General features: G+C 42.8%; 1 protein-coding gene and 1 long non-coding RNA gene across 2 annotated transcripts in view; one reads left to right on the top strand and one right to left on the bottom strand.

The window, feature by feature from the left end:
• Nucleotides 1-6,349: 6,349 nt before the first annotated feature.
• CCN2 (cellular communication network factor 2) lies at nucleotides 6,350-9,487 on the bottom strand. The gene is made up of 5 exons (XM_059842079.1): nucleotides 9,104-9,487; nucleotides 8,785-9,001; nucleotides 8,418-8,669; nucleotides 7,993-8,204; nucleotides 6,350-7,668 (listed from the first exon to the last, which is right to left on the bottom strand). The coding sequence occupies exons 1-5, from the start codon at nucleotides 9,485-9,487 to the stop codon at nucleotides 7,372-7,374; spliced, it is 1,362 nt and encodes a 453-aa protein (XP_059698062.1). The 3' UTR covers nucleotides 6,350-7,371.
• Nucleotides 9,488-9,585: 98 nt separating this feature from the next.
• Nucleotides 9,586-25,497, top strand: part of LOC132325137 (uncharacterized) — a 44,045-nt gene continuing 28,133 nt past the window's right edge. The window contains exon 1 of the long non-coding RNA XR_009485840.1: nucleotides 9,586-13,512. This is a non-coding gene — a long non-coding RNA (uncharacterized LOC132325137). The remainder of the gene's footprint in view (nucleotides 13,513-25,497) is intronic.

Here is a 25,497-nt window from a genome sequence, read left to right as displayed (position 1 = left end):
TCTATATTAATTCATGAAATAAAATGACAGACCAACTTTTGTCTCCTCCTTGTTTTGGAAAAGCAGACAGACAAAATACAGGTGCCAGGCTTTCTTTATTTTCTGTCTAAAAGACAGGATGTTTTTGTGCAATCCCACTAGCCCACAACTTGTCCTGGTGTGGATGTACAGAGCAAAGAAATATTTGAAGACTGGTTTGATGAAGTCTAATAAATAATCTTAGAGAGATTTTAGGCATAACTGTAAACTATTTGGAAGAAGATCCTGCTGCCTCTCACAACCAGAAGTAACCGCACAGCACAAAGAGATTTTATCAGCCTTTTGCTTGTTTGTCTGTGATTTGTGTTGAGAGAGCCATTGTATTTGTCTGTGTGTGGTTGTTAACAAATATACATATTGTTTCTAATAAATTGTTTTATGATAAGGTCTGTGGAGAATTCCAGGCAGAAGCCAAAGAAAACATTACATAAATAGCCTCTAATTTGCTTTTCAACTGTATAAAATGAAAGCACTCACTCAAGAGTCTTGCTTCATTTCTGCATGTAGAAAGTCCACTATTTCCTCACATAAACCCCAAGCTTTTATGTAGATAATCCTTGCACTCCTAAGGCTGGTTGTACTTACAAGATTTGCCATGCTTATTATATTCTTGCAGAAGTCAGAAAAGCCATAACTAAAAATCGCCATTGCATGCAGTTATCCAAAGGGTACCACAAGCATAGTCACATCTGTAGAGCAGACCATTGCATAAGGTGCTACATTTGCATTATAACTGCATCTTCATGAGAATATCTAGATGATACAGGCAGCTGCAATGGGGATGTCTGTGTGTGTAAATGCGTGTGTGTGTGTAAGGTTAAACCTCACAGAATAGCCTTACTCAAGGTGTTTTCCATGGTGACTAGCTCTAAGTCAGGCACCCTCTTGTGAAATGGGATAGCACTGCCAATTCTTCTCTAACAGCATTTCCTGGTGTCTGTAATCAAATGACTGGAAAATAAAATGGCACTTTCTAGAGTGATCTTTAGTACTCCTGTGGACCATAAGGATAAGCAGCAATGCTGTAGCACAGCAAGAAAAACCAAATGTTGCTTTCCCTCGAAGATACTGATCCCAGGTGATTTCTCACAGGCATTAGCCGTGCTGGGACAGGCATTAGCCATGCTGGGATCCATTCAAGATCACTGGCTGGGGCATGTTCTTATCTATGAAGTTCTTTCCAAGGTGACTACTTAGTCACTATGGAGCTGTGGCTGTAAGGATGTAAGGAAAGAAATATTTAATTTCTATGTCATCGTATGAAAATCCTTTGAGTCACAGGTGAAGACAAACCTCAGTTGAGCAGATTCCCCCAGATGGGTAACTACAGCCAGGAGGCTGATGGGGAAGCCCACTGAGAGATGCTCATGGCAGTTCCCAAGGTAAGATGAGCTGGCTTTTTTCATTAACTCCTAACATATTAGATTTCAGAATCTTGATTAACTTACTGATTTTGGACTTTTTAACCTCACAATAAGCTTAGAATTAGAACGGCATGTATAAATGGAAAAGGCCAAATATGACTTCTTACTTATTCCCATTGCTCTGTTAATTAAAAAAAGCATACTTAACACCATATCACAGTGCATTAAGATTATATCAACTGCCTTCCCACATGTTGCATTGTCTAAAGTTTGAATATTTCAGATCTAATTTGAATCCTTATCCTTCTCTTTCATTTACCAGATTCACTGGCTTATCGCTTCCCTAGCAGGTTGTACTATGTTGTAATTTTAGCTGTTTGCAGAACACTGTTTTGTGCAGTTTGTGCTCCTGGAAGTGCTTATTGCCCAGCAAATGCCACAGGAGCCAGCCTGTGTCCTCCCAGAAGACCTCCGAGGCACACAGTCCCATGCAGTTCCCCTAAAATTGTACTGCCTTAGGATTTTGGGTCACAGGTGGTCCAAACCAGTCTGACTGCAGTTATGTCAGTTAGCTAGGCTGACTGGAGTCCTGAAAACTGGCTGAAAAGCTGGTTCTTAGCATTCAGCTCAGGAGCAGGAAAACATATTTCGTAGCTGCTGAAAGCTGCTAAATACCTGCTTTTAATAGGTCTAATTTAAACCAACAAACATTTATTTGGATTGCGCATTTCTTTCAGTGGCTCAGTTAATGGGGCTGAGTAATGAATGGAGGCACCACTGGATTGTATTAGCACTGCAGTAGTTTGTTAGCAGCCTTTTGGTCCTGCTCAGGAGGCTGTAAAATGCTTTGTTCCTCACAACATAAACACCATTATACTCCTGCCAGGGTTGAATTTACTTACCATTAAGCAAATGTATATAGTCCTGCAATTGGCACTGCCCCAATAACAGACAGGAGCTGAGGAATGCTGTCACAATATGCAGCCAGATGTTTCAGGGTGGGACATTTCAGAATGGGCTCACGTTCACTACTCTGGGGATGTGGGCTTGGACTAGCACAGAGAAGAGCTGAAAAAGCCAGGGCAAGCACAAAGGACTGCAAACAGTTGTTCCCTGATGCAGCAGCAACGTTGAATTGTGCAGTGGAGATGGGATCTTAGTCATGCTTCTAAACTCTGTTCAAACACTAAATGTGTTGAAGCTTTAGTACAGTTTGGGAACAGGTTCCTTGAAGAAATTCCTGGTATTTCCTGGTTCCAGGCAGGCTGAAAAACACTGTGAGAATGTAGTGGCTTTTGGTATGCCCATTTATGGACATGAATCAAAGGAACTGCAGGGAGGAAAAAAAGTGGAAAATGAGAGGAAAAATAAGTTAACTGAACTACTTCCTCTCTCAGATTCTTCTTGGGTTTTGGGCAAAGCCTTACAGTGGTATTTCATCCCAACTTCTCCTTGCTAACTACTTCCATATGTATAACATCAGTTAAAGCCACATTTAAGCACTTTTTTTAAAGAACTTGTGTTTTTGGTGGTAGGATACAAAGTCAGAATTGTTGAATTATTATATATTCAGTTAAGAATATTACTGTTCCTTCTTATATTTAATGTCCTTTTCAGGATAATGAAATGAGAGCTTTCTTCAAGTGCGAGGTCTGAAAAACTATGCTACATAAGAAAAACACAAATGATCTAGTGAAAAATATGCTATTTCTAGTGGTGTCCAAAAGTCAGTTTTCTCAGCTGAGTCCCCGTCTTTGTGAGACAAACAACTGGATACTGTTCAAAGACTTATTTGTTCCTGTGTGGTTGCAGATCATTAAAAGTGGCTCATTCTTGAAGACTTTTTTAACTAGTGTCTTTTGGATGTGTCTTAGCTCTGAGGAATCTGACAAATTTCCATCTGGAGAGTAAAGCCTATTTCATATGAAAGGGCTATAATCCCTGTCTGTTGTTCACATCTGTATTGTGTTAGAAAGCTAAGCTGCAAATCCATGCAAAAGTGTTACGGTACAAAAATCTGAAATACGATGGTTTAGAACTGTTTCAAAGTATTTGATACCCTGGTCTCCAGCCACCTTGAATTTCTGTTTAATATTAAATTGAGTACCTTTTATCAAATTAGTATTGACTTTCCAGTGATTCTTTACCAAGTGTACTATTAATATAGCTGGAGATCCATTTAAAGGAGGTAGTAATTAGAATGAATTTGCTTTCATAGAAGAATAAAGTATTTTTAAAGTACAGTAACAAACTTGCTCGATAGGATTTTCTGAGGTTGCAAACAACCAAAAGCAGACTTTCCAAACAAGGTATTTTGAAAGAAATGTGAACCAGTGTTCTCTCCCATGTAAGTGACTTTGGACTTTTGAACTCAGGTTTTTATTCTTCCATCTATGCATCTTAGGCACAAAGAATGAAATCAGGAAACCTCTTTACGGTTGAAAGGCCCACATTGTAGCCATCATTTAAGATGCCATAAATTCCACACAAGGGCTCCTTTTTCCTGGGATACCTTAGAAAGAAAGCCTTACAAACAGTATGATGCCTACCTATACCTCTAGGAGAGCTTACAAAGAAATATTTAAATTTCTTTACCTTCGGAGATAAAACCTTCAGAGGTCTAACACCTGTGAAATGGTGTAAAACATATGCTTCTGTCAGAAGACTACACATGTTCCTGGAAAAAGGAGTGCAATTCATTATAATGCATACCTGAGATTTATGATCCCTGATACGCTCAGGGGAGAGGAACAATGCTTAACAGATTTGCATAGGTAGTGTACTCCCTTATTTTAATTCAGAGTGGCAACAGTAAACCACTATCAAAATATTCTGACAGGCTTCTTCTGTGCTCTGCTGGCCTGTGAAACAGTGCAATAATGTGTCAGATGGCAGGCAAGGCAGTTTCATCATCACCCAGTCTGGGAAAGGACAGGCAGGGGTCCTGGGTTGCTTTGGGGGGAACCCCATTGCAGGTGTCTTTCAGACAGCCCTTCCTCAACCAGAGCCCGGCTGTTGCTCTCTGACTCTCCAGCCTTGTTTGCCAGGCACAGCTGGACAACAGTGCCAGAGGAAGCCACAGCATGGTATGGATTAGGTGTTGGAGATACAGCCCACACTGCAGAGAGCTGGGAGCAGAACATGAGTGAATCTTGTGGTTGTGAGGCTCACAGGAATGATGGAATTAGGAAATGTCATTCATTATAATATCTGATACTAACTGATAAAAGACTGCAGAGCAGAACTGTTCATCAACACGCTTAAGCAGTGCCAATAAGCACCCCATTTCTCACAGGAATTAATCCCAACATGGTAGGTACATTGTGCTTCTTTCTGTTCTGCTAATCCTGAGAGCTTCTATAGAGATGGTTATGAATGAAGTCCACGTACATCCTGTCCTTTCTGAAACTAGAAATGAGAGTTTTCTTGTTATTTGGGGGTGGAGTCACAGTAATGGTCAGGCAACCAGTCCTCAGTGTTGTACGAGTGTTTGAAGTGTTTCCAGGGTGAGCTGAATGGCTGCACAAGATTCATAATCTGAAAAAAAAAATATAGAGAAAAAATGCTGGAGAGTCTCAGGGAGCATAAGAGCCAGAGGCTACCCAAAAGTATTTCGTATGGGACATAGAAAGCCACTTCCTCATGCCAGGAGAATTCCTTTTATTTTTCAGAGGAAGGGAAAATGCTTCTATGTCCTTGAGCAAAGCCTGGTGAAGCCATTGGCAAGACTCCCATTGACTTCCCATTAGTTTAGGGCTCTGTTGTTCATCATTAGTCAAAGCTGGTGTTACACTGATTTGCTGCTAATGCTAGCTGAAATCAATGGGATTGGAAGGTGCTCAGGAAGGATGGACATTTTTGTAAGCTAACACTCTTTCAGCACCAGGAAATTCCAGATTGAACTTGTTTGCCTGAAAAGGATTCTTGTTGGAGAGCATGTTTTTTTCTGAAAACAAGAACTAATGCTTCTAGTGCAAAGGTTAATTTTGAATTCAAAGAATCTCCTTGTCTTAATAAAGGGACAAAAAAAGTCTATTATTGATGTAGGTCCCAGCACAGAACTGAAGCTTTTCTTTTAGCTGCAGGGGGATGAGGGAATTGACTCACAAATGTCCTTACAAATAGTTCTTGCTTATCTAAGAAGACTGTTTGGACCATTATCAAAATGTGTAGCTCTTACAATACTTCTCATCTGTGGCGCTGCAGGAGTTTGAACCCATAGACACTCTACACAGAACTGTCACGTGCAATGGTTTGGCCTTGTCAGCGAGCAGGAATATAATCTGTATAATTGCCACCAGAGTTCAGTGCTCTACCATACCACAGTTAGGTGTTAATTCAAGTAAAGCTACATCTAAATTAGCCCTACACTGCATGAAGGTTAAATCAGATGTCTTTTAGAGGTCCCTTCCCACCTGTCGTATTCTGTGATTTTTATGATACAACTCATTAGCTATTCCCTGTGAATTCCGCCAAATTTTGGACATCTGGATTTGAGTCTAGAGCCAAGAACCACTTCATTGCTTTTAGTAATTAAAAATATTTTCCTGGCCTCAGTTGAAAACAAACCTTAACCTGCGGAACACCTCAATGAAATTAAGCATGTTGTGTGGGGTATTACAGCAGCAGCTGAATACCATGGCGATCAGCTGACCCCTTTCAAACTACACGTGATGCATGAGGAGCCCTGCTGCATTTTCTAATGCCATACTGGGCTTGGCAAAGCAAGCCTGGCCCTTCCCTCCATTCTAAATTCAGAAGAGTAAGAAACTACAGTTGGTTCACTAGTAACAGAATTAATAAATCTTTAGCTTATTCCTAAGTGTATGTGATTCTGGAGAAAGAACCCACTACACATTACTTGATTTTCATCTGGTGCAATGGCAACCCCTTTAGAAACATGCAAAGGAATAGTGGAGACTAGAGGTAAATGAAATACCAGGCCGTTTATATAAAAAATATAAATACTTTATTTTCAACTAAAAAGGTGCAAACATGTAACTTTTGGTCACACTTCTCAACAAATAAACTGTCCAAAAAGAGCCATAGTCAAAGAAAGAAACAAATGCTCAAGTGGAAAGACTGATGAGCTACAGAACAGCCATTTCTCTTAAAGCCACTTGTCTTACAATGTATTAAGTAAACATATTTTGCCAGACGAATGCTTTGTAACATTACAGGCACCTCAACTTCATCTTGACCTCAACTCACCATTTGGCCCTATCTGAACAATTTCCACTAGAGTATCTATTTCATGCTTTGAATGCATTGTCAAACAAGCTTTAAATCTTACCTATCTTGTTCCAAAAAAGGAGGCTATCATTGAACTTTCAAAGCATTAAACAAAAGCACAAAACTTTAAATTAATTTAGATAACTGTACAAATATATATACACACAGTATTTACAATATTCATAAAAAGTAGCTTGTTGCAGGTAAATTAACTGCCACAAGCTGTCCAGTCTAATTGACATGATTCTGATTCTTGTTGGCCAAGCCATCTGAATCAGAGTGTCAGAGCTGAAACATTACTGTCCTGACTAACAGAACACCTTCTGCTTAGCACTTTGCTGGGTGTTTGCATTCCAGCTGTTGCTGTCTCTAAGCCAGCACCAGCAAACATGCTAATGGTCTCTTCTCAATTGCACTACTAGATGAAGCACGCTGTACCACATTAAGGGAACATTTGCTTGAATCTGCTTTTCCTGCCTGTTTCCCTTAACCCCATCACACCACCTCAGGAACACGTTCTGAAGCTGTGTCTTGCTGTGGTCCCACTGTCCGTTTTATGTTCTTCTTCAAATCACCATTTGGGGTCAGTAGAAAAATTGTCTTAAGTCACACGAAGCAGTTTGTTGAAATAACAAAAAAAAAACTGATTTAAATACCTTGTGCTATTGAATCATGTTTACAAAATGAGATGCAAATCAGTTCAAGTTGATAATGCACTTAGCGTCTCCTTCTGGCTTTATGCCATGTCTCCATACATCTTTCTGTAGTACAGAGACTCAAAGATGTCATTGTCTCCAGGGCAGTTGTAGTGGCACGCGCAGGTCTTGATGAACATCATTTTCCTTTTCATGATCTCCCCATCGGGGCACTTGAACTCCACAGGGAGGGTGGCTGTTCTGTGGGGTGTGCAGCAGCGCCCATCAGTGCAAACACCACAGAACTTAGCTCTGTAGGTCTTCACGCTGGTGCAGCCAGACAGCTCAAACTTGACAGGCTTGGAGATTTTGGGGGTGCGAATGCACTTTTTGCCTTTCTGTCAGGATAAAAGTGAATACAAGATGTTTAGAAGTTAGGCTTTCACAAAGCACACTAAGCTTGCAAGTTGCTGGTGAGCAGCTGTGCTAATCCTTACTGTATTATCATTAGGCAAGATTGTCTTATATAGTGCCGTAAGACAGTATGAGAGAAAACTAAGGACATTTAACTGTAAATAGTGATCAACACTAGGGTAAAACTCAAATTTCAAAGTAAACCACTTGAAACTGACTACCTGTCAGCACTGCACTTTTGGTCACTGTCCTTTTGCTAGTGGATGGAAGCAACCTAGTGCAGCATACATAAAGATAATTGTATTCACCTTGATGTTCTCCTCCAGGTCTGCTTCGCAAGGTCTGACCATGCAGAGTCTACTCTGTTTCTCCAGTCTGCAGAAGGCGTTATCATTGGTGACCCTGGTAGAGATACCCATGCCACAGGTCTTGGAGCAAGCACTCCATTCCGTGGTCTGTACCAGGCAGTTGGCACGCATCATTGTTGGGTCTGGACCATAAGTGTCTTCCAGTCTATAAGCTGCAGGAGACAGAAAACCAAAATGAGACCACTGCCTGACCTCAGCCCTCTAAATGCTCCTTCCTTTTCCTGAGAAATTCAGGCAGCTACACTAAATCTGTGGGGTGATTCCACTAACTGCAGGCCTCCAGCCTCTGCCCTGTGTCCACCTAGCCTCCATAATGCAGGGTGTCCCCTCCCCCGGCTGCCATCTGCAGAGAGCCCCCCACTCACCGGCAAGTGCGGGTCCCACGGCAGTCTGCTCTTTGGCCTCATCGCAGACCCACTCCTCGCAGCACTTTCCAGGGAGCTTCACCCGGCGCGGGTAGGGGCAGTCGGGGCTGGGCAGGCGGACGTCCATGCTGCAGAGGGGCACGCAGCCCACCGCGCCGTCCAGGCAGGTGCACTGGTACTTGCAGCTGCTCTGGAAGGACTCTCCGCTCCGATACACCATGCCGCTGAACACGCACGGGGCGCCGTCCCGAGCTGCGAGGGGCAGGAGGCAGAGCGTGAGTCTCGGAGGCTCCCACTTTCCTCCCTCCCTGCCCGGCAGGACCCTGTTCCGTTCCCGCGGCAGCCGGCAGCCCCGGCCCCCACTCACCGGTGCAGACGCCGATTCTGCGGTTGGCGGGGGAGCCGAAATCGCAGAAGAGCCCCTTGTGGTGGTCGCAGGGGTCTCGCTCTGTGCACAGCTCGCCCAGCTGCTTGGCACACACGCGGCAGCAGCCGCAGCCGTCGAGCACCAGGGAGACGCCGGCGGGGCAGGTGGGACTGGCTCCGCACTGGCATTGCCCGCTGCACTCCTGGCCCTGAGCCTCCTGAAATTGCCGGGGGGGACAGAGAGAGAGAGAGAGGGGGCGTCAGAGCCGAGACCGGCCGGACGGGGCAGGCGCGGCGGCGCCGCGGGTGGCAGCACTTACCGGGCTGAGGAGAGCGAGCAGCAGGGCTAGGGCGAACGGGGCGAAGGTGTTGGGGACCATCCTGCGGCGGTCAGCGGCTTGTGGCTGACGAGGCGGCGGCGTCGGGCTGCCGGGCGGCGAGGGGAGCCGAGGTAAACCGAGAGCTTCCCGCAGGGCGGATCTCCTCGGCGGCGCGGACGGGGCTGCGGCGGGCCGTGGGCTCTGTGCCGGAGGGTGGCTGCTGCCGGGTGTTGCTGGGCTCCGCTCTCCTCCGCTCCGTTCCGTCCGAATGCGGCGGGAGAGTGGCTGTGTGACTGCCGAGTGCCGGGACGGACGCCCCTTTATAGGCGGCGGCGGCGCGGCCTCGCCAATGGGCTGAATGGGGCCGCGGACAAACAGCGACATTCCGCGCATTCCTGCGCGCCGCGCCGCGCCGCCCGCCCCGCCCCGCGCCGCCGCCGCCGCCCCGGAGCGGCCCTGACCCCTGACTCCCGCATTCCTCCGGCTGCGCCCCCCCAGCGCACACTCTCACCCCCCCATCACGGTTTTTTATTTTTCGTCCTGATGTGTTTTAAATGTGAGTCCCCGTCCCTGCCAGCGCTCCCGGCCGCCCCCCCGCCCCCGGCAGCGCGTTATTTCGAGGCGAGCGGCGGGTCCGGCGGGAAGGGGCGGCGGGGCGGTTGCCAGGGGCGTTCGGGGGAATCCGCTATTTCCCTTCCCCTGTGCTCCCCGCTCGTCCCTCTTCCCTCCCCCGGGCACAGGGGACGCGGGGCGGGTGGATCGGGAGTGGCGCGGAGTACCCGGTGTCCGGCGGCGAACGGTCCGGGCGCTTTGGTCCCACCGAAAAAAGGTATAATTACGCTACCAGGTATAAATTGACTCTGTGTACCACTGAATCATACTGAATATTTGTAATGTGTTCCTTCCCTAATAGATGCTCTCTATGAATAGAGAGAGTGCCTATTTACTCTGAAATACTTGGCACAGTGAGTGGAGTCTGAAGCATGGAAGAAGTGGCTATTATTTTCCCACTGCCTGTGTGCAGCTGTCATTTCTGAGCAACACGTTCCTCGTTCCTCTCACATCCCTGCTTCCAACCTTCCTGATGGTCCGCCCCAGGATTACAACAAGAAGAGAATGGCATGCCACCTCATTCAGCCAAAACCTTAACACTGTGGTTTGTATTTGACTGAATCCAGGACGTAAGCATTGTGGCTTGCATTAAGTCATTGCAGATAACTGGTATGATTATTGTTGGGTTTTTTTTCCTTTCTTTTTTTAACCGGGAGGATGGCTCTTTCCCCGCCTCCTGTGTATGATTTGAATATTCAGTGATGTCATGTTGTTTGACCTCCTCTTTAACGCAAGGAATGCCAATGTTTTGGCTTTTGACCTGTGGAAGTATGTTAGTGTTTAGTAAGAGAGACCGGCTTGATGCATGTAATAAGCAATCTAAAATCTGGTAGTACCTTAAGAGATACGTCATCTTTTGGATGCAGGCTTTCCCCCACTGCTGTTCTACCTTGCTCCCCACTTCTTTCCATCCCTCCATATGTAGGCATACTTCCATGCTATGATGCTGTGATAGTAAAACAAGATTCATGAGGGGAAAAGAAGGTCTTCTATGTAATGTCCCAGTAGGACCATTGTGCTGTAAAACTGCTACTTATATTCTGCCAGCATTATACTGCGTCTGGTAAAGTCATTTGGATGTCATTTCTTCTACTTGAAATTCTCCATTAAAAGAAATGAGATTGTCTTTGAAAGAAAAAATGAACCCCAGAGGAACAGTTATGGTAAATAATAAATGTTCCCAAAACCATGAGGTCTCCTAAAATCTGTATTTACTTGAAGGACTCCAGTGGCCTCAGTGCTGGGTAAATAGTATGTGTACCAAACTATGTATGACATGCATACCAAAATGCAAATGTAACCAGGTAAACAGAATGCCTTTTTTAAATGCCTAAATATGGTAGAACATCAGAGAGAGAGAGAGAGAGGCTCTAGACATGTTTTATAACTTTCCATGTAAGAGATACAATTTTATGGAACAAAACTGAAGAATCTCACTGACAGAAAAAGTATGTTTAAAAGTAACAAACTACCAGAAACCCAGGAAATCCAAAATTAAAGGATAAAACTGTCCTAAGTCCTCCCACTGCAGGCCAAGTACAGCAAGCCCCATACACTTGCTGCCCTGAGAAAAATGGCTTGAATAGTTACTTGAATTCCGAACTAAATCTGGTCTTGCACCACTGTGTATCAGGCATTAGCCTACTAAATTAGAAGTTGTATCAGCACATGCAGGTTGGTAAGAATCAGAGTCCACAGGAGTGCCTTTTGGTCATCTTGGTTTCCATGTTGTTAGATGTGTCTAACAATGGGTACCTCCTTGGTGCGCGTGTATGTACGCACAGGGGCAAAGGGAGCTTGAAAGCAAAGGCAGTTCTTGCAGACTCCAATCTGTCTTCAGCTTATCCTTTCTGATGACAACCACAGGATCCTCAAGGTTGGAAGAGACCTTCAAGATCATTTAGTCCAGCCAGCAATGTTACCCCACCATAATCACCCCTAAACAGTACCCCAGGATGCCACATCCAGGTGCGTCTTGAGTATGCCACAGGTTAGACAAGTACATCCTGGAATTGATGCATAAAATGGTTAAAATGCACTAATTTTGACTTCCTTGCAGGTGTTTATACAGCACATGCTTTTAAGATAGTATATTTTTTTTGCTGAAACTAGGAATTCACTACACCAGCCTTGCAGACTTGTTTACACAGCTATATACGGTATGTGTGTGTCTACATCAGCTTCAGTTGGTGAAGTCTTGTAAAATGTACAGGTGTGGATTGCTACATTCCTCTCTTGTGTTTTTCCTTCTTTTTTTTTTCCTGCTTCCCCCAAAAAGTCACTTGATCAGGTATCAGACATAGTGAAAACCTGGCAAGACTACAGGAAAGTGGCTAGACTTGGAGTGTTTGTGTACTTAAAGAAAGAATCTTGCACATTTTCAACTTTCAGTCACAGATATTTTTTTTATAAGAGCAATTGGAGGTCTGAGCCAGCCCTCAAAGCGGAAATCAAAAGCTCCCAGAGAAACATACCCGAGGAATGTGAATCTGATCCAACAACCATACGCAATGCACATACAGTACTGTCAGTCTTATAGGAAGTCTTGCCATATATGGACATCTGGACCCTGAGCTGTTTATCATCACGATAGGCTTGTAGCTGGCTTCAGACATTTCTGGCTTGCCTCGGGTTTAGTGTGCCAATTAGTTCCTTTCCCAAAATGCTCACCAGGATATTTCTTTAAAATTGTAATAAATACATCTCAAAATTCGGAGAGGTCTGGTTAAAGTTACGTTAGTAGGCTTTTGCTTAAAATGCAGATTCCAAGAAAGACTTACTCTGCTAGCTCAGAAATAGACACAGAGTAAAAATAAAGAGATTTATTCCATCATTAATGTGGTTGCCTGGTATTTCTCTTTCTTAGAAGTCATCTGGTAGCTTATTCTATGTACCTGCAGGCATAGAAGGGGCTCTGAAGTAGATCACTTGCTGAACTTTTACTCATCCTTTTCTGAAGAGATGCATGATCTCATCAATCCACAGAGGCAAAGAAAAGACCACATTTCCCAGGATCTGTCAAGCAACTTATCTGTGTTATGCAATTTGTACTGCTTGGTTAGAGTGGTACATAGCCTTTCACCTTGTAGCTATGACAATTCACGTCAGCTAATCTTACTAATGCGAGCCATTAGCTCTTCTCCAAAGTGAACCAGAATTAGAAGCCAGGGAGGGGCAGTGGATGGCATAGGCTATGGACATGTTTGTTGCTGAAATGGCAGATCTAGTCCAAATTCCTCAAAATACTGTTTCAGATTCTCTGCTGGCATCAGTTGGGTAGTTCACTAAATGCACTGTTGGCCATCCAAATATTGGAATTTGAAAAGTGCAAGTCCATTGGGCTAAAGCAAAACCATCAGATGCAGTTCCCATTAGCAGACCTGAGTTTTGTTGTTTTCCGTAATATCTTTCTTAGTGTATTAAGGTGCAAATATTTTGTTACTTCTAGAGTCTCTGAGAATGCTACTTTAAGCACCTGGCTTTATTCTTAAAAAGTAACTGGAGTTTTTGTGAATGTGTGTGGTCTTAAACCAGCAAAGTGATTACTGGAAGTAATCTAAATGGATATTCAAAGCACATGTTAAACTATTCACATGAAAGTGTGATTATGAGTACTGTGAAGCTAAATGTCCTTTACCTACTGAGCCCGAGATTCAGTTTATCTTATTTTATTCTGAAAAATTTGCCACAGATCTGGTCTTAGATCTGTAGGAGCAACATTCACTACTTCTGTGAGGAGGCTGGCTGTGTCCTGGGTTTTTCTGGGGAAACGCAGAGTCCTTCCACGGCTGGCAATGGTGAGTAAGGAGGGAGAGGCTTTCAGTTGTTTATTTCTCAGATTTGACTGAGGTTTGCAACCTCTTGCTGCAGTAAGTCAACTAGTGTAGGGCTGCAGAGAGTCACTAACCACTCCTTTGACAATTGTCCCATAAATGGTTAACAATTCATAAAAAGTTGCTGTTGCTGGCTGGAGAGGAAATGTGGCCAGGGATTGACTCAGAACATACACCAGAAATCCTTTTGAGATTCTCAGAGGAACCACGTGGAAAACAGCTGGACGAACACTTCCTCCCACTCTGTCATGGATTATGTGGGCAGGAAAGAATCAGATCTGCTTAGTCTACAATGCATGTGATCTTGTTTTCAGTTTTTCAACCTGCTTCTTTCAGGAACTGTTAGTGTAAGTTTTTGAGGGTTTGTGGGCTTTTTTCCCCCCAAGCTGAGACATCAGTGTTTAATTAATATTTGACCAAATTAAGGACTTTTATTAACAAATGCAGTTTTCTTTGCCATAAACTATGAGATCTCTTAATTTATATTGCAGCTGTGGTGGAGTGGAGGCCTGGGGAGAATCCTGTGGGATACGTTTTCCATGCTGTCTGATAGGGTAGTACATGTGTGGGTGACAGCATGGTTTCTTTGAGGATAAATGAAAGAGAAATGTCTCCCCCAGTTTTGATACAACCTTAGTTCACTGGCCTTGGTGTAGTGGGCTTTTCTGTTTACACAGTCCTTCCAGAGGAAGTGGAGGAGTTGGCTTATTGTATAGGTCTGTAATGTGTCTGGAGGTCTTCATAATCACGCTGTATCAGCTGACCTGCAAAAGAACATAATGTCCTCAATGCATTGGCACCAGAATCTAGAGATTCTATGATTTTTCAGGAAAAAATCATAGAATTTGATCTATGTTCCTCATGGTTCAGCTGCCAGCTTGGCTGTCTGTTTTCTCAGCAAGTGATGTGTGGTATGTGCCCTGTGTAAATACATCTGTACAAGTGACGCAGGCAGGGAAACTGGGATGTAACCTACAACAGCCAAGGTGGCTTCCTTATTGACCCACGGATGTGTGTGAAATTTAGCAACTACTGGGCCAGGAGTGAAAAACATCTCCGACTGCTGATCCCTCTGGTGTTGGTGGGAAATTCTCTGTCAGACCATTTTTCACATGGAGACGAGAAAAGCAGATACTCCAAGAAACATACATTGTTAGGGAAGTGGGGACATGTTTAAAATATTTTGATTTCCTGCAGGAACTAATTGGGAAAACCTAGTTGTTTTAAACATCAATGGTCTCAGGTCCAGTGTTTACAACCATGTTGCTACAGATGTCTTATTGATGGGTGGCTTTTAAGTAATAAGCATGATGTCGTAAAAGTGGTAGAACTCTCACTAACAGCACATGTTTCTGAGCATATTACTCCATTTATAACCCTTTTATTAAAGGGTTTTTAATAGAAATCAAGGTTAGGTTTTACTGTATGGTGTTTGTTTTGACCATTTTGGACAATGGGGTTTTTGTGAAGATTGAGCCTAAGAAGTTATTTGAGGTGCATTTCTTGTGAGGAAGTTATGTGTGATGGATCTTGTGGAGAAGTCTAACCTTAATAGCATGGTAGATGTGTATGATTATTTGAGATTCAATTATGACATGGGATGAAAAGACAGTTCATCAACTGCCTTTTTGTATTGCCTAAGCTTTGCAAGGTATTTGAAAATCTTAAATCTGTCCTAACAGCATTCCTGTGTGAGTTACAAACTTTGTAATAAAAATTTCAAGTGAGTTTTAAAACTAGCCTTTCTCCTTCTGTCACTCACAAGATACAGAGGGTTGATTTTCAAATTCCCTGGGAGCAGTTTTCTCATTTTACCTTTTCAAATTCAGTGATAACTCACCTAGGCCTTCACATATCTTTATTTTTCTTGATAAATGGCTTGCAAAGAGTGCCAGTAGAGTGCATGACTTGGGAAGTGCACTTTCTATTTCTTTTTTGCCATCAAGCTGCCACAGGGGGGAGTAGAAGTTTAGAAAGGACTGTGCTTCCCAAAAAGTCACCGAGGCAAGTGCTTTATTTGTGTGTACCCTGGCCAGTCTCTCACGGGGAGAAAAGCAGGGGCAAAAGAGGAGTGGGTGTTCTAGGAATGAAAAGGTTGGTTGGAGAAAGGAGACGGGGGGTTTCTACAGCTGGAACAAGCTGAATGGTTCTCTGCTTTGCAAAACCACGCTGTTTTTCTTATTCATTCCTACCAGCTTTTCTGTCCAGATGTAAGGAGACTGTGACTGAATTGTTTTCCTGCCTCAGGAGGGAAGATGACATGTGGGAGTTGTAAAGTGCTTGCAAAATCCCTGCCTGTCTGACAAAAGGCTTTTCCCACATTAGTGCTCTTGGCTAATGAAGGAAAAATGCTAGGCAGAGGCAAGGCAGAGGACACAGTGAGGAAAAGTTTTGCTAACTTAATAGAAAAGGGTTGTTTTTGTGGGACTGTTAGTGTTGGTGAAATCCACACTGTCTGCTTCATGATGAGTAACTGGACTCTGTGGGTCCTAGGCAGGCAGGATGCGTTCCTCACGCCTTGGCCCTGGCTGTGAGGTTACTCTCTCGTCCCTTGTGTGACCACAACTTCTCTTGCAAGGCACAGTCTGAAGCAGCAGCGTGGCTGTCAGCCACCATCCTACCCTGCCACTGGGTTTGGTACAGTTCTGCAGAGGAGGCATGTGGGCAGAGAAGGGCTTGTTAGAGTGGGAGCTGAAGGACTGGACTTGGATTTTGAAGTAGTGCAGTATAACAAGAGGGTGGAAAAGGGACTTATCCCTCCTGTTAGCTTCCCACCCATGTGCCGTATTTGAGCATGTCCCCAGAGAAAAGCAGCCAAAGTTCTGGGTGGGAAAGGCTAAACAGGTCTGGAGAGAAAGGTGCACATATGTGTTTGTGTGGGAAGGGTTGCGGTGCAGTGGGGTGGAATGGAGGAAGTGGAGAAGTCGGTGTATGAGGAGAGTGGTGTAGGTGAGCCAGCCAAGGATGAGGTGGGCTTGGCAGCTTCCTTCCCACTGCCTTCACAGCATTTCACCACCAAGAAACTGTGCTCAGGTCAGTTCAACCATGGGAAAACTCATTTGCCAGAAAAAGAGAGAGGTGTCTGCGGCAAAGTTTGGGTGCTCCTCTTCTCCACACCTTGGGTAGCCAGTCCCTGTTTTCTCTTGCTCTGCTGCACTCAGGAACAAGCTGCATTGAGGTACACAGGAGAGACACTACAAGTTTCTCACTTTTTGGGTCTGCATTAGGGAGTTTTATCACTGGACAATCTAGTCAACAATTTTTGGGAAAGAATGAAGTAATTTTTAGGAACTTGTTAATGATCAGGAAAACCACTGAAAGGAGTGAATCAGGAACATTTTCGAAGTCCTCAGGGTCTGATTGCACAGATCTGTAGTGAGGTAGAGTAGGTGAGAATAAAGGAAGAATTAAAGGAGAAACACATTTATGCTCTTGTAACCTATCATGAGAAATAACACAGAAATGTCATGAGAAATAACACTGGCTAAATATGTTATTTTAGAATGCAGAGGAGAATGTGGCAGGTAAGTCTTTGCTTTTGGTTTTAATGGTGAAAATTGATTGAGAAGATTGGGAAGGAAAGCCATTCTTTGGGTAGCATTTGTTTATGCATTTTGTATATCTGTGATTCCTGGACTTTTGAACTATCATCAGAAGGAGCCTGGGCAAAATCCACAATCTTTATCTTTAGCACGTTGATAAATTCAGTGCTTGCTCCGCAGCCTTGTTCTTAACAGACACAAAAAAGAGAGAATTATTGGTCCAATTTCCAAATAAGACATAAGGAATTTGTTTATGCTTTTGGGAGGTAATGTGCCTGAATGGAACTTTGTTAAGTATAATGAAATTCTCAAGGAATGCAAGACTGGTTTTGCTCAACAGTAAACATCTAAGATTAAAAAAAATACATATACATTTTTCAAACTTGTGCCTAAACCTCAAGTTTCTTGTTTGTAATTAGGGTGGTTGTTGCAAATTCAGGAAGTTAACCAAATATAAAAATACAAACAGAAAACAATAAAATTAAATACATTCAGAGCAACTTTTAATTTTTTTCTTAGTTGTAGTTGTACATAAATTATAGATGAGGTTAAAGTCAGAGGCATGGTGAAGCTTGTACCAGAGTTTACTGTACCCACTTGAACTCTTGCAAAAATAAAGCCCTGGAGAATGCTGACCTGAGTCAGTGTCACAGTGTCACAACACTTAGACCCTGTTGGAGAGCTTTTACAAAACACAGGATCAAGATATTAATTCTGGACATGAAATGTGTTGTTACAAATCTTTTCTAACATTTAAAGTATCAGTACATGTACAAAGTCAAAACCAAGAGCAAAACCAGCATTACATGGTTTGTAATTCCAGTTTCTATTGGTTTTCCATTTTAATCACTACTCTTTTCAGGAAAGAAAAAGAGAGTAAGTCTGAGGGAAATTGCAGCAATCCTTTTTGAGTCCAACACTTTTCCTTTATGCGTCAGCCTTTCTGTTTAGACTGTTCATCATAGCTGAGGATGGACAGCATAGTTACTATAGTGTAATTGAATCATTCTTCTCCTTGAAAAGGTATAGATGTGTGTTTCTGTTGCTAGAGCTCACAGGTTTGTTCCTGCAGAGGCTTGGTTTTACATTGTGTCCAGAGCTGATTCCCTTTGAACTTTTGACTTTTTATTATGTAATTGCAGCAAGAAAAAGACACATGCTGTATTTCAAGTCAAATTAGTTGAATAAATGAGGTGTCTAATTTTTATTTCTTGAAGGCCACCAAAGCAAATCTTGCCAAAGTTATGTTTTTACTCAAAATTCCTTAATTTTTCCTGCTTTTGCTTCAGGCCAACACAGAAGAGTGCATTCTCATTATTTAATCCTATAAGAGAAAAAAAAAAAACCAGAAAAACCCCACCAAGGTAACTTCTACAGATATCTATCAAGAAATCTAAGCAGGAACATAATTGCCGGATTCAAAACATATTTGATAATCCTGAACTAACTGAACAAATGCATTTGAGTTTTGGGGAGAGCTAAGATGGGAATAACGGGAAAGCTGTAGAGAAAAAAATCTCACAAGATTAAGACAGTAGAGTGCCCAGAATTTGTGTGAAGATTTGGTGCTGGGATACTTCTGATGAAATTGACCCAGGGTGATCCTCTTGGTTAATGACTGCTCTTGCTTGGAAGGAAGTTTTGAAGTTGTAAGTAAGTGTAGGGGATGAGATAATTTTTAGCCATCATAGAGTACCCAGCTGTAGATAGCTTCAGCAGCTTGGCCATGGGGCAGGGGTGACACTCTGCCTGACCAGCTGTAACATGTCATCCCCAGAGCAGGAGGGGTAAAACTTTCTTCCTTGCCTTCCTTTGCGCTTTGCACCTGGCAAAATATTCACTTAGTTTTGAATCATTTGTGCATCAAATCCTTCTTCATTTTGGAAGCTTTCCCCTTTTCCTGACCATCATTTTCCCCAACTGCCTCCCAGTGCCTTTTCACCAACTTTCCTCATTTTGCTTGTGTCTTCAGTGAACTGTATCTTCTCTAGCACAGAGATGAAGCTGCTGTTGCTCCTCACCACTGCAGCCCATGTTCCAACAAGCAGCCCTTTCTGTCTTCAGAGCAATGCTCTCCTTCTCAGGAGGTGACTCTTTGGTCTGCTTCTGAGTATGAGCTGATAGTTAAGACTACCTTTGCTAGCCTAGGTGAGAAGTTTTTATAAAACAATGTATAGGTGAATGTGGCAGGCTTTTGGGAAGGCCATTGAGGGGTCTTAAGGATTTGTTTAGCCTGTACCATTGCTTGGAGGATCTTTTTAAAACAACTCTGCTTACCAAGCTGGAAAGATCACTGCTTCTTTAGAATATTTTTGGAGATGTTTCTGTGGTTTGTCAGATCTAAAAATAAACTGTGATCAACACACTTTAAAATTATGACAGGGTTGGTTTTGTTTTTTTTTTTTTTTTTAATAAGAGTATATAAAGCAATTATATATTTGTTTTCCACCTGGGGAACCAGTCAGGACTACAGACAAGCTATGAAAATCCCCATCAGAATTCCAGGACTACTTTTTTGGTGTGTCTTCAAAGTTGTGAGCATCTGCTTGCCTATCTGTTAATCTATTTTATGCTTTTTATAGAGCCTATCAATTTTTTCAATTGAGAGAAAAAGACATCAGGAACATTTCCTCGTCTTTTTTCCTAAATTTCTAGGACAACTGGAGACCTTTGATTGAAGGGTTTTTTTCATTAGAAAGAGAAATCCCAATGAAATAGGCTCTGTGCATTACTTGTGTTGATTTTCAGCAAAATGAAGCTGTGAAAAAATTTGGAATTCTTTTGTCAATGATTTGGTTTGATATTGAAAGGGAGAAATGTTGAAGGAGTTTATTTCAAATCCTTTTTGTATCAAGGACCTACTGGTCTTGATTGTCCTCAAAAACACTTTTAAAATTTTCACTATGAGTGACATTTTTTTTAATGTCTATCACTGTAAGTAGAGCTGAAGTCATGTTTGGAAACCCAGTCTTCTTCAAAGAGAAGAAAAAACATTTTCTGGTCCACATCAGGGAACACTTAAAAACATCCTATGATTTGTTTAGAGTCATGAAAGCCTGTTATGTAAAAGCAAATTTGGCAATGCAGTTTTACCATTTTCTGTCACTGTAGTTGTTCCTAAACCAAATCCCATTGTGAGTGTCTGCAGTACAGAGCCTTGCCTTGGGTAGTCCAAAAGGTTAGTGTTGGGTACAGGCCAGTGAGTCTGGCACGTAGGGATCACTCACTGATGAAGACCTTGGAGATCTTCAGCCACCATTCTGCATTTTCTCTGCATTTGTGTGAATCCTGTGCTTGAGTGTGCAGTATGGCTGGGAGTGTGGGTGGAAGCTTTGCTACCTGAAAAGAAACGGTAGCTGTTTGTCTTGCTTTTTCTCTACTGGAGTTGCAGGGGGAGTTTCTGAGGCACAGCTGCAGGGATTGGGCCCAGTGAGATCTTCTTTGGAGACCTGAGGGTACCAAACTTTTCTCTGATGACACTCGCACACAAGGACCTTATCTCCCCTCACAGATACTTCAGGAACATGTTGTGTTTCTTGAGTTTAATCTAGGTGTTCTAACACTGAACAGCTCTCCAGCCTAGCAGTGATTGGGCTTCTGCCCTAAGCCCTCAGGCGTGTCCCAGAAGGATGATGTGCCAGGGACATTTTCAGAGGGCTCAGTTATGGACTGTGTTGCCAGTGCCTGCAGGGCAGAGGGCTGGTGCAGGTTATTCCTTCAGGGGTTTCCTGCCTTTCAAAGCCAAGGCAGAGCATTTCAGCACTTCTCAGTGTTACCAGCAGCTGCCTTTGTGGACTACCTGCTTTGCAGACTGGCATGGGGAAGAGCTGAGGGGAGAGCCTTATCTACCTGGTCTGCCACCTCTAGAGTACACAGGCTAGGAAAGTCACCCCTGCTTTTAAAGAAATCAGAAGCAGCATGACCTCTTTGTCTGTCCACTGATTTAAATCCCGTTCTGTTTTAAACCCCATTTTTGACAGTGAGTCTTATCTAAAATTGGCAGAAAAACAGAGGATGTTGCTTCTCATCAGGGCAGAGCCTGCATTTAGCTTTCTTTCAAGTGGTGCAACAAAATATGGGAATAGACTTCAGCTTCCCATGTTTTAATTCTTGTGTTTTAATCCTTGTTTTCATTTTTGAAACTATTTGGATCCAAAAAGACATTTTTTTCTCTTTCCACTTCTGGTTTGTTTGTTGGACCACTGCCTGCTCACCCTATTCAGATGTCAAGAGACTCTCTACTTTTCCATTTCTGGAATAGTCATTCACGACTCAGTGTTTCTTGTGAAAACCCTCAGAATTTACAATGTGTTTATTGGTCTCTCACCAACTGAAGTTTCTCTCTTGTAATATTTTGTTTAAAAGTTTCTCTCAGATACTGTTATATAGATTTGGTTCACAAAATAATTCTGTGGTAAGCCTAGGAGTCTAAGAGACCATCTTCCTAAAAGATCTAGCTAATGAGCTAATTAAAATATAAGGAATTTATATAACTCACTGAATTGGTAGGTTTGAGATGTAGTTGATGTGTTAAGACATTTTTAATATTAGACTGATGGGCAAAGGATACCAGTTGTGTGCAGTGTTTCAGGAATGCACAGTAAAACACAGCTTCTGTGTGAAGAGGCCGTTCTTGGGTCCAAATTTTGCCAATTGTGCTGCACAGATTAAGAGCAGGTTTGTGCAAAAGAGCTTGTAAAATGTGGTAAAACAGGGGAGAACCAATAACCTGTGATGGGTATTTTCCCAGGGTGCAGGTAAGTTTACTTTAGGGGTGTTGCAGTTGAAAGGAAGACTGAGGAAGAAGAGGTACATGGCATAAACTGGAGCAGAAATAGCAAGAAAGTAAAATGCTGAGAGGGAAGTTCAACAGACTGCAGAGCAGAAAAACATATGGAGGAGTTACTGAAAGAGTAGAACATGGTGGGTTTTGCACCAGAATCCATTGCTGTTCTGCCCAACACCTAATTAGCCCGGTAAAGAGGAACATTAATGAACTTCACCATTGACTTTTTTTCATTTTTACAGCTATGTAAGCTGAAGTGTGGAAGGAAGCTGTAGAAGCAAGTAGCTGGAATGTGCAACAAGTGTGTGAAACGGCCAGGGCCACTGAACAGTGCAATGAGGCAGGAGAAGTGGATGGAAACTGGTGTAATCAGTCCATTAAATGACAAATCTGCCAAATCAGACCTGTCCTATGACTCCATTTCTCATTTTATTTCCTTTCTGTCTCTCATTAAAGTGTACAGCTCTGGGGTAGGTAGGAACTTTTGGGGGACTGGCTCAGAAAAGGAAAACTGCATCTATGGTTTGGTTTGAGTGCTACCCTTTAAGCCTAATGAACTGGCTTATTAAACTACTATAATAATTGTGTTTTAGACATAGCTTAGTTCTAAGCCTGGGCATGAAATAATATCTTTCTAAAAATCAAGATTGTTTGTGAATCTTTCTTTTCCTGCTGTGGTTCTTGCTGAGTTTTGTCCAGGATGTCTCTGGAAATGTGAGCTCCAGATATATCACAAGACAGCCTGCGTTGTGTGGCAGCTGTATGTTTAAGAAGAAAATGCTGGAGGAGATGGTTAAATGTGCATGCCGCTTCTGTGTGTTCATCAGCCCTGATTCCAAACATCCTGTTCAGCTTCTGATGACTGATTAGCAGCACAAACAAGATAGATACCTTTAACCACTAAAAATTATCCCTCTGCCCATCTCACGGTCTCTCTAGACTGGAATTTTGTAAGCTGCTTGAATCAGATTTGTTTCCAGGGATCTCACAATCCAAATTTTGGTCCCAATTATAGTCATTTAAAGCCTGTTTAGACTCTCCTGAAATACAGATTTATAAGGAAAATGTTGACAGTTCCTGGCCTCTTGTATCACTGTTGGGAGCCACAATAAGATTGATTTCCTGTAGCTGTATTTCATCAAATGCTCAAAACAGCATTTTTCCCTTTGGTGCAAACATAAAAAATGTGGACAGTTTTGTTTTCCTGAACTTGGATAACATCTGTGAACACACCATTTCTGTGGGAATGCAGTACAACCTTTCCCGATTTTATTAAAAACCACTTTTTTTGGATAAAGTGTGTGTCATTGTATGCACTTTCACTCTGTCTCATGTGTCTTGTTCTAGGAAACTAAGTCTGCTTTTTTCATTCCTCCAGGACTTTCTTCATGTGAGGAGTAGAGATGAGAACTGTGGTTTTTTTTCTCTCAGAATGCCTGCGAGTTGTTTGTCTTCCTAACCTAGACATCTGAAGTGTTTCCAAGTAGTAAAAGACTCTCAGTGATAGTAAGGTTTTACTGATACTTGTGTTGCTTGTTGACCCAAACCAAAATCGATCATGATTATAAGTGAGCTCTGACATCTGGAAAAAGTTATACTGAAGCCTGAAGCCTGGCTGCAGTTTAGTTCTTTACCTTTTGGGACAAGCCTTTTGCATTTGATCTGGGTTGGAAATCTCAAAATCAGATTTGGATGTGCATGTGGAAAGAAGGATATAAGAGAAAATGGAGAAAATGCAGAACGATCTCATATTTCCATCGTTGTATTTTTTAATTCTGCCCAGCTGAAAGGAAGGCACCCATCGAACGTCAGTGTAAAGGCTTGTCAGTGCAAGGTAGAAGCTGCATGTTAAAATGTGTATCCATGTTCTATGAGCAGTTTTTCAAAAAGCAGTCTTCAGTGCCTGACAGGAAGACTGAGGAAAGATATGTGCTGGCTCATCAGATCCCACACACAGCTGAGTGCTGACCAAAGAAGGAACTAGTCTTCTCTGAGCCAGAGAAGGGTAAAACTTAAAATCCCCTCAAAGTTTTACTTAAGAATTTGTGAAAGGGCTTGGCCTTGCCTATATGCCTTTCATCACAAATGGAAATAGTCAATCCATCCAAGGGAGTGGCCTTATTTGGAAACTGTTTTACTTAAGAAGAGAAGGCTAGTCCAGCAAAGATGTGGTTTTGTTTACATCCATGATCTTCCCTTATGATTGGACTGTGTCTGGAAGGTGTGGTCTCATTTACATCCCACCTCAGCTGCCTTTGCCTTCTTTGGATTCACCCCTTGCCTGTGGCTGGAAAAGGAGCTCCTGCAAGCAGAATAAAACAGCTGTGTGAAAAACAGGTTTTTTTCTTCCTCTGTTTCTTCAGTGTATGCATTCCTACTGGTATGTACCTGAAAAGGGAAGGCCATGTTCCTGGGGAGAGAGTTTTGGGTCTGCACAGGTGTGTGTAGGTATGTACACATCTGTGCATGTGCTTGAAATACCAAGATGATCATACCAGGTTTTGTGCTAGCCTGAGTGTTGGAGGGTGCTAGAGCTGTTTCTGAAGAAAGGTAAGAAAAGGTTCTTCAGCATGGAGGGGTTTTTTGTTTGTTTGTTTGTTTGTTTTTTCCCAAAGATGCTGCTGACAGCCCTGGAAGAAGGCCTGTCTTTGGGATGTGGGTGTGGGTGCGTGACATTTAATGTAGTCCCTTGCATCAAAGGGAAGCCAACATAAACATGGTAGCAGCATCTCACATAAGCTCTGAACCACGATAGCAGGATGCAGCAAAGGACATAGAGGTCAGTTAGGCCCTGGCTACTCTGCATGCAGTTGCCATTCAATATTTACTCCCTTCCTCAACATGTGTATGTATATGTAATGTAGAGACTGTGATACCTTATGTCAGGAAGCAATTCAGCTGCTACTGGCCTCTGTGTGTATTAATTTTGGGATGCAGATACATTTGTAGCAGAAAGTGGACTGGAGGAGCTCTTGCATATGGGTTGTGGAGCATCCAGAAAGCCTTTGAGTTGCTATTGACTTGGTTGAAATGAATTTACTGGGATTTCTCTAGTCCTTCCCTATTTTTCTTCTTCCATCCATGCCTTTTCAGGCATCATCTTTGTTGATTCCAGGCAATAAGAAAGGCAGAGGGTAAAAGAGGTAGTTGCTAATTTTTCTCCTCCTTTGTTTTCCAAAACAGAAATTGAAGTGTCTTGAATTTACAACATCCTGACAGTTGGTCCCAATGCACACACATTTAGTGTTATTTTCACTGAGAGCAGAGCTGTGGTGGTGCTTACATTGTGAGTGTACAGTGGACAGAGGATCCCTTCAATATGAAGCCCTGGTGTGTGACTGTGCCCAAAAGCACTGAAGGAGCTGTAACCAAGGCACTGGGAATGGCTGCTCCTGCCATGTCTGGGATTCCTTTCCTGTGGCATACTGTTATTCAGCACAAAACCAAGGCACTTCCAAAGAGCCTCATATGGGGGTGTGCAGGTCACAATCCATTTCTCTAATAGTGAGCCTCTCCTATATCTGATTATGTTCCTGTAACTCATGGCAAATGTCTAGGCCTGACAGCCTAAAGTGCTAACATTTTCAGGTTAGACTCAGAACTCTTTTTCAGCTTTAGATA

The sequence above is a fragment of the Haemorhous mexicanus genome, chromosome 3 (assembly GCF_027477595.1).
Source record: "Haemorhous mexicanus isolate bHaeMex1 chromosome 3, bHaeMex1.pri, whole genome shotgun sequence".
NCBI classification, from domain to species: domain Eukaryota; kingdom Metazoa; phylum Chordata; class Aves; order Passeriformes; family Fringillidae; genus Haemorhous; species Haemorhous mexicanus.
The sequence above is the reverse complement of the archived record's forward strand: the minus strand, read 5'-3'. Positions and strand labels throughout refer to the sequence as shown.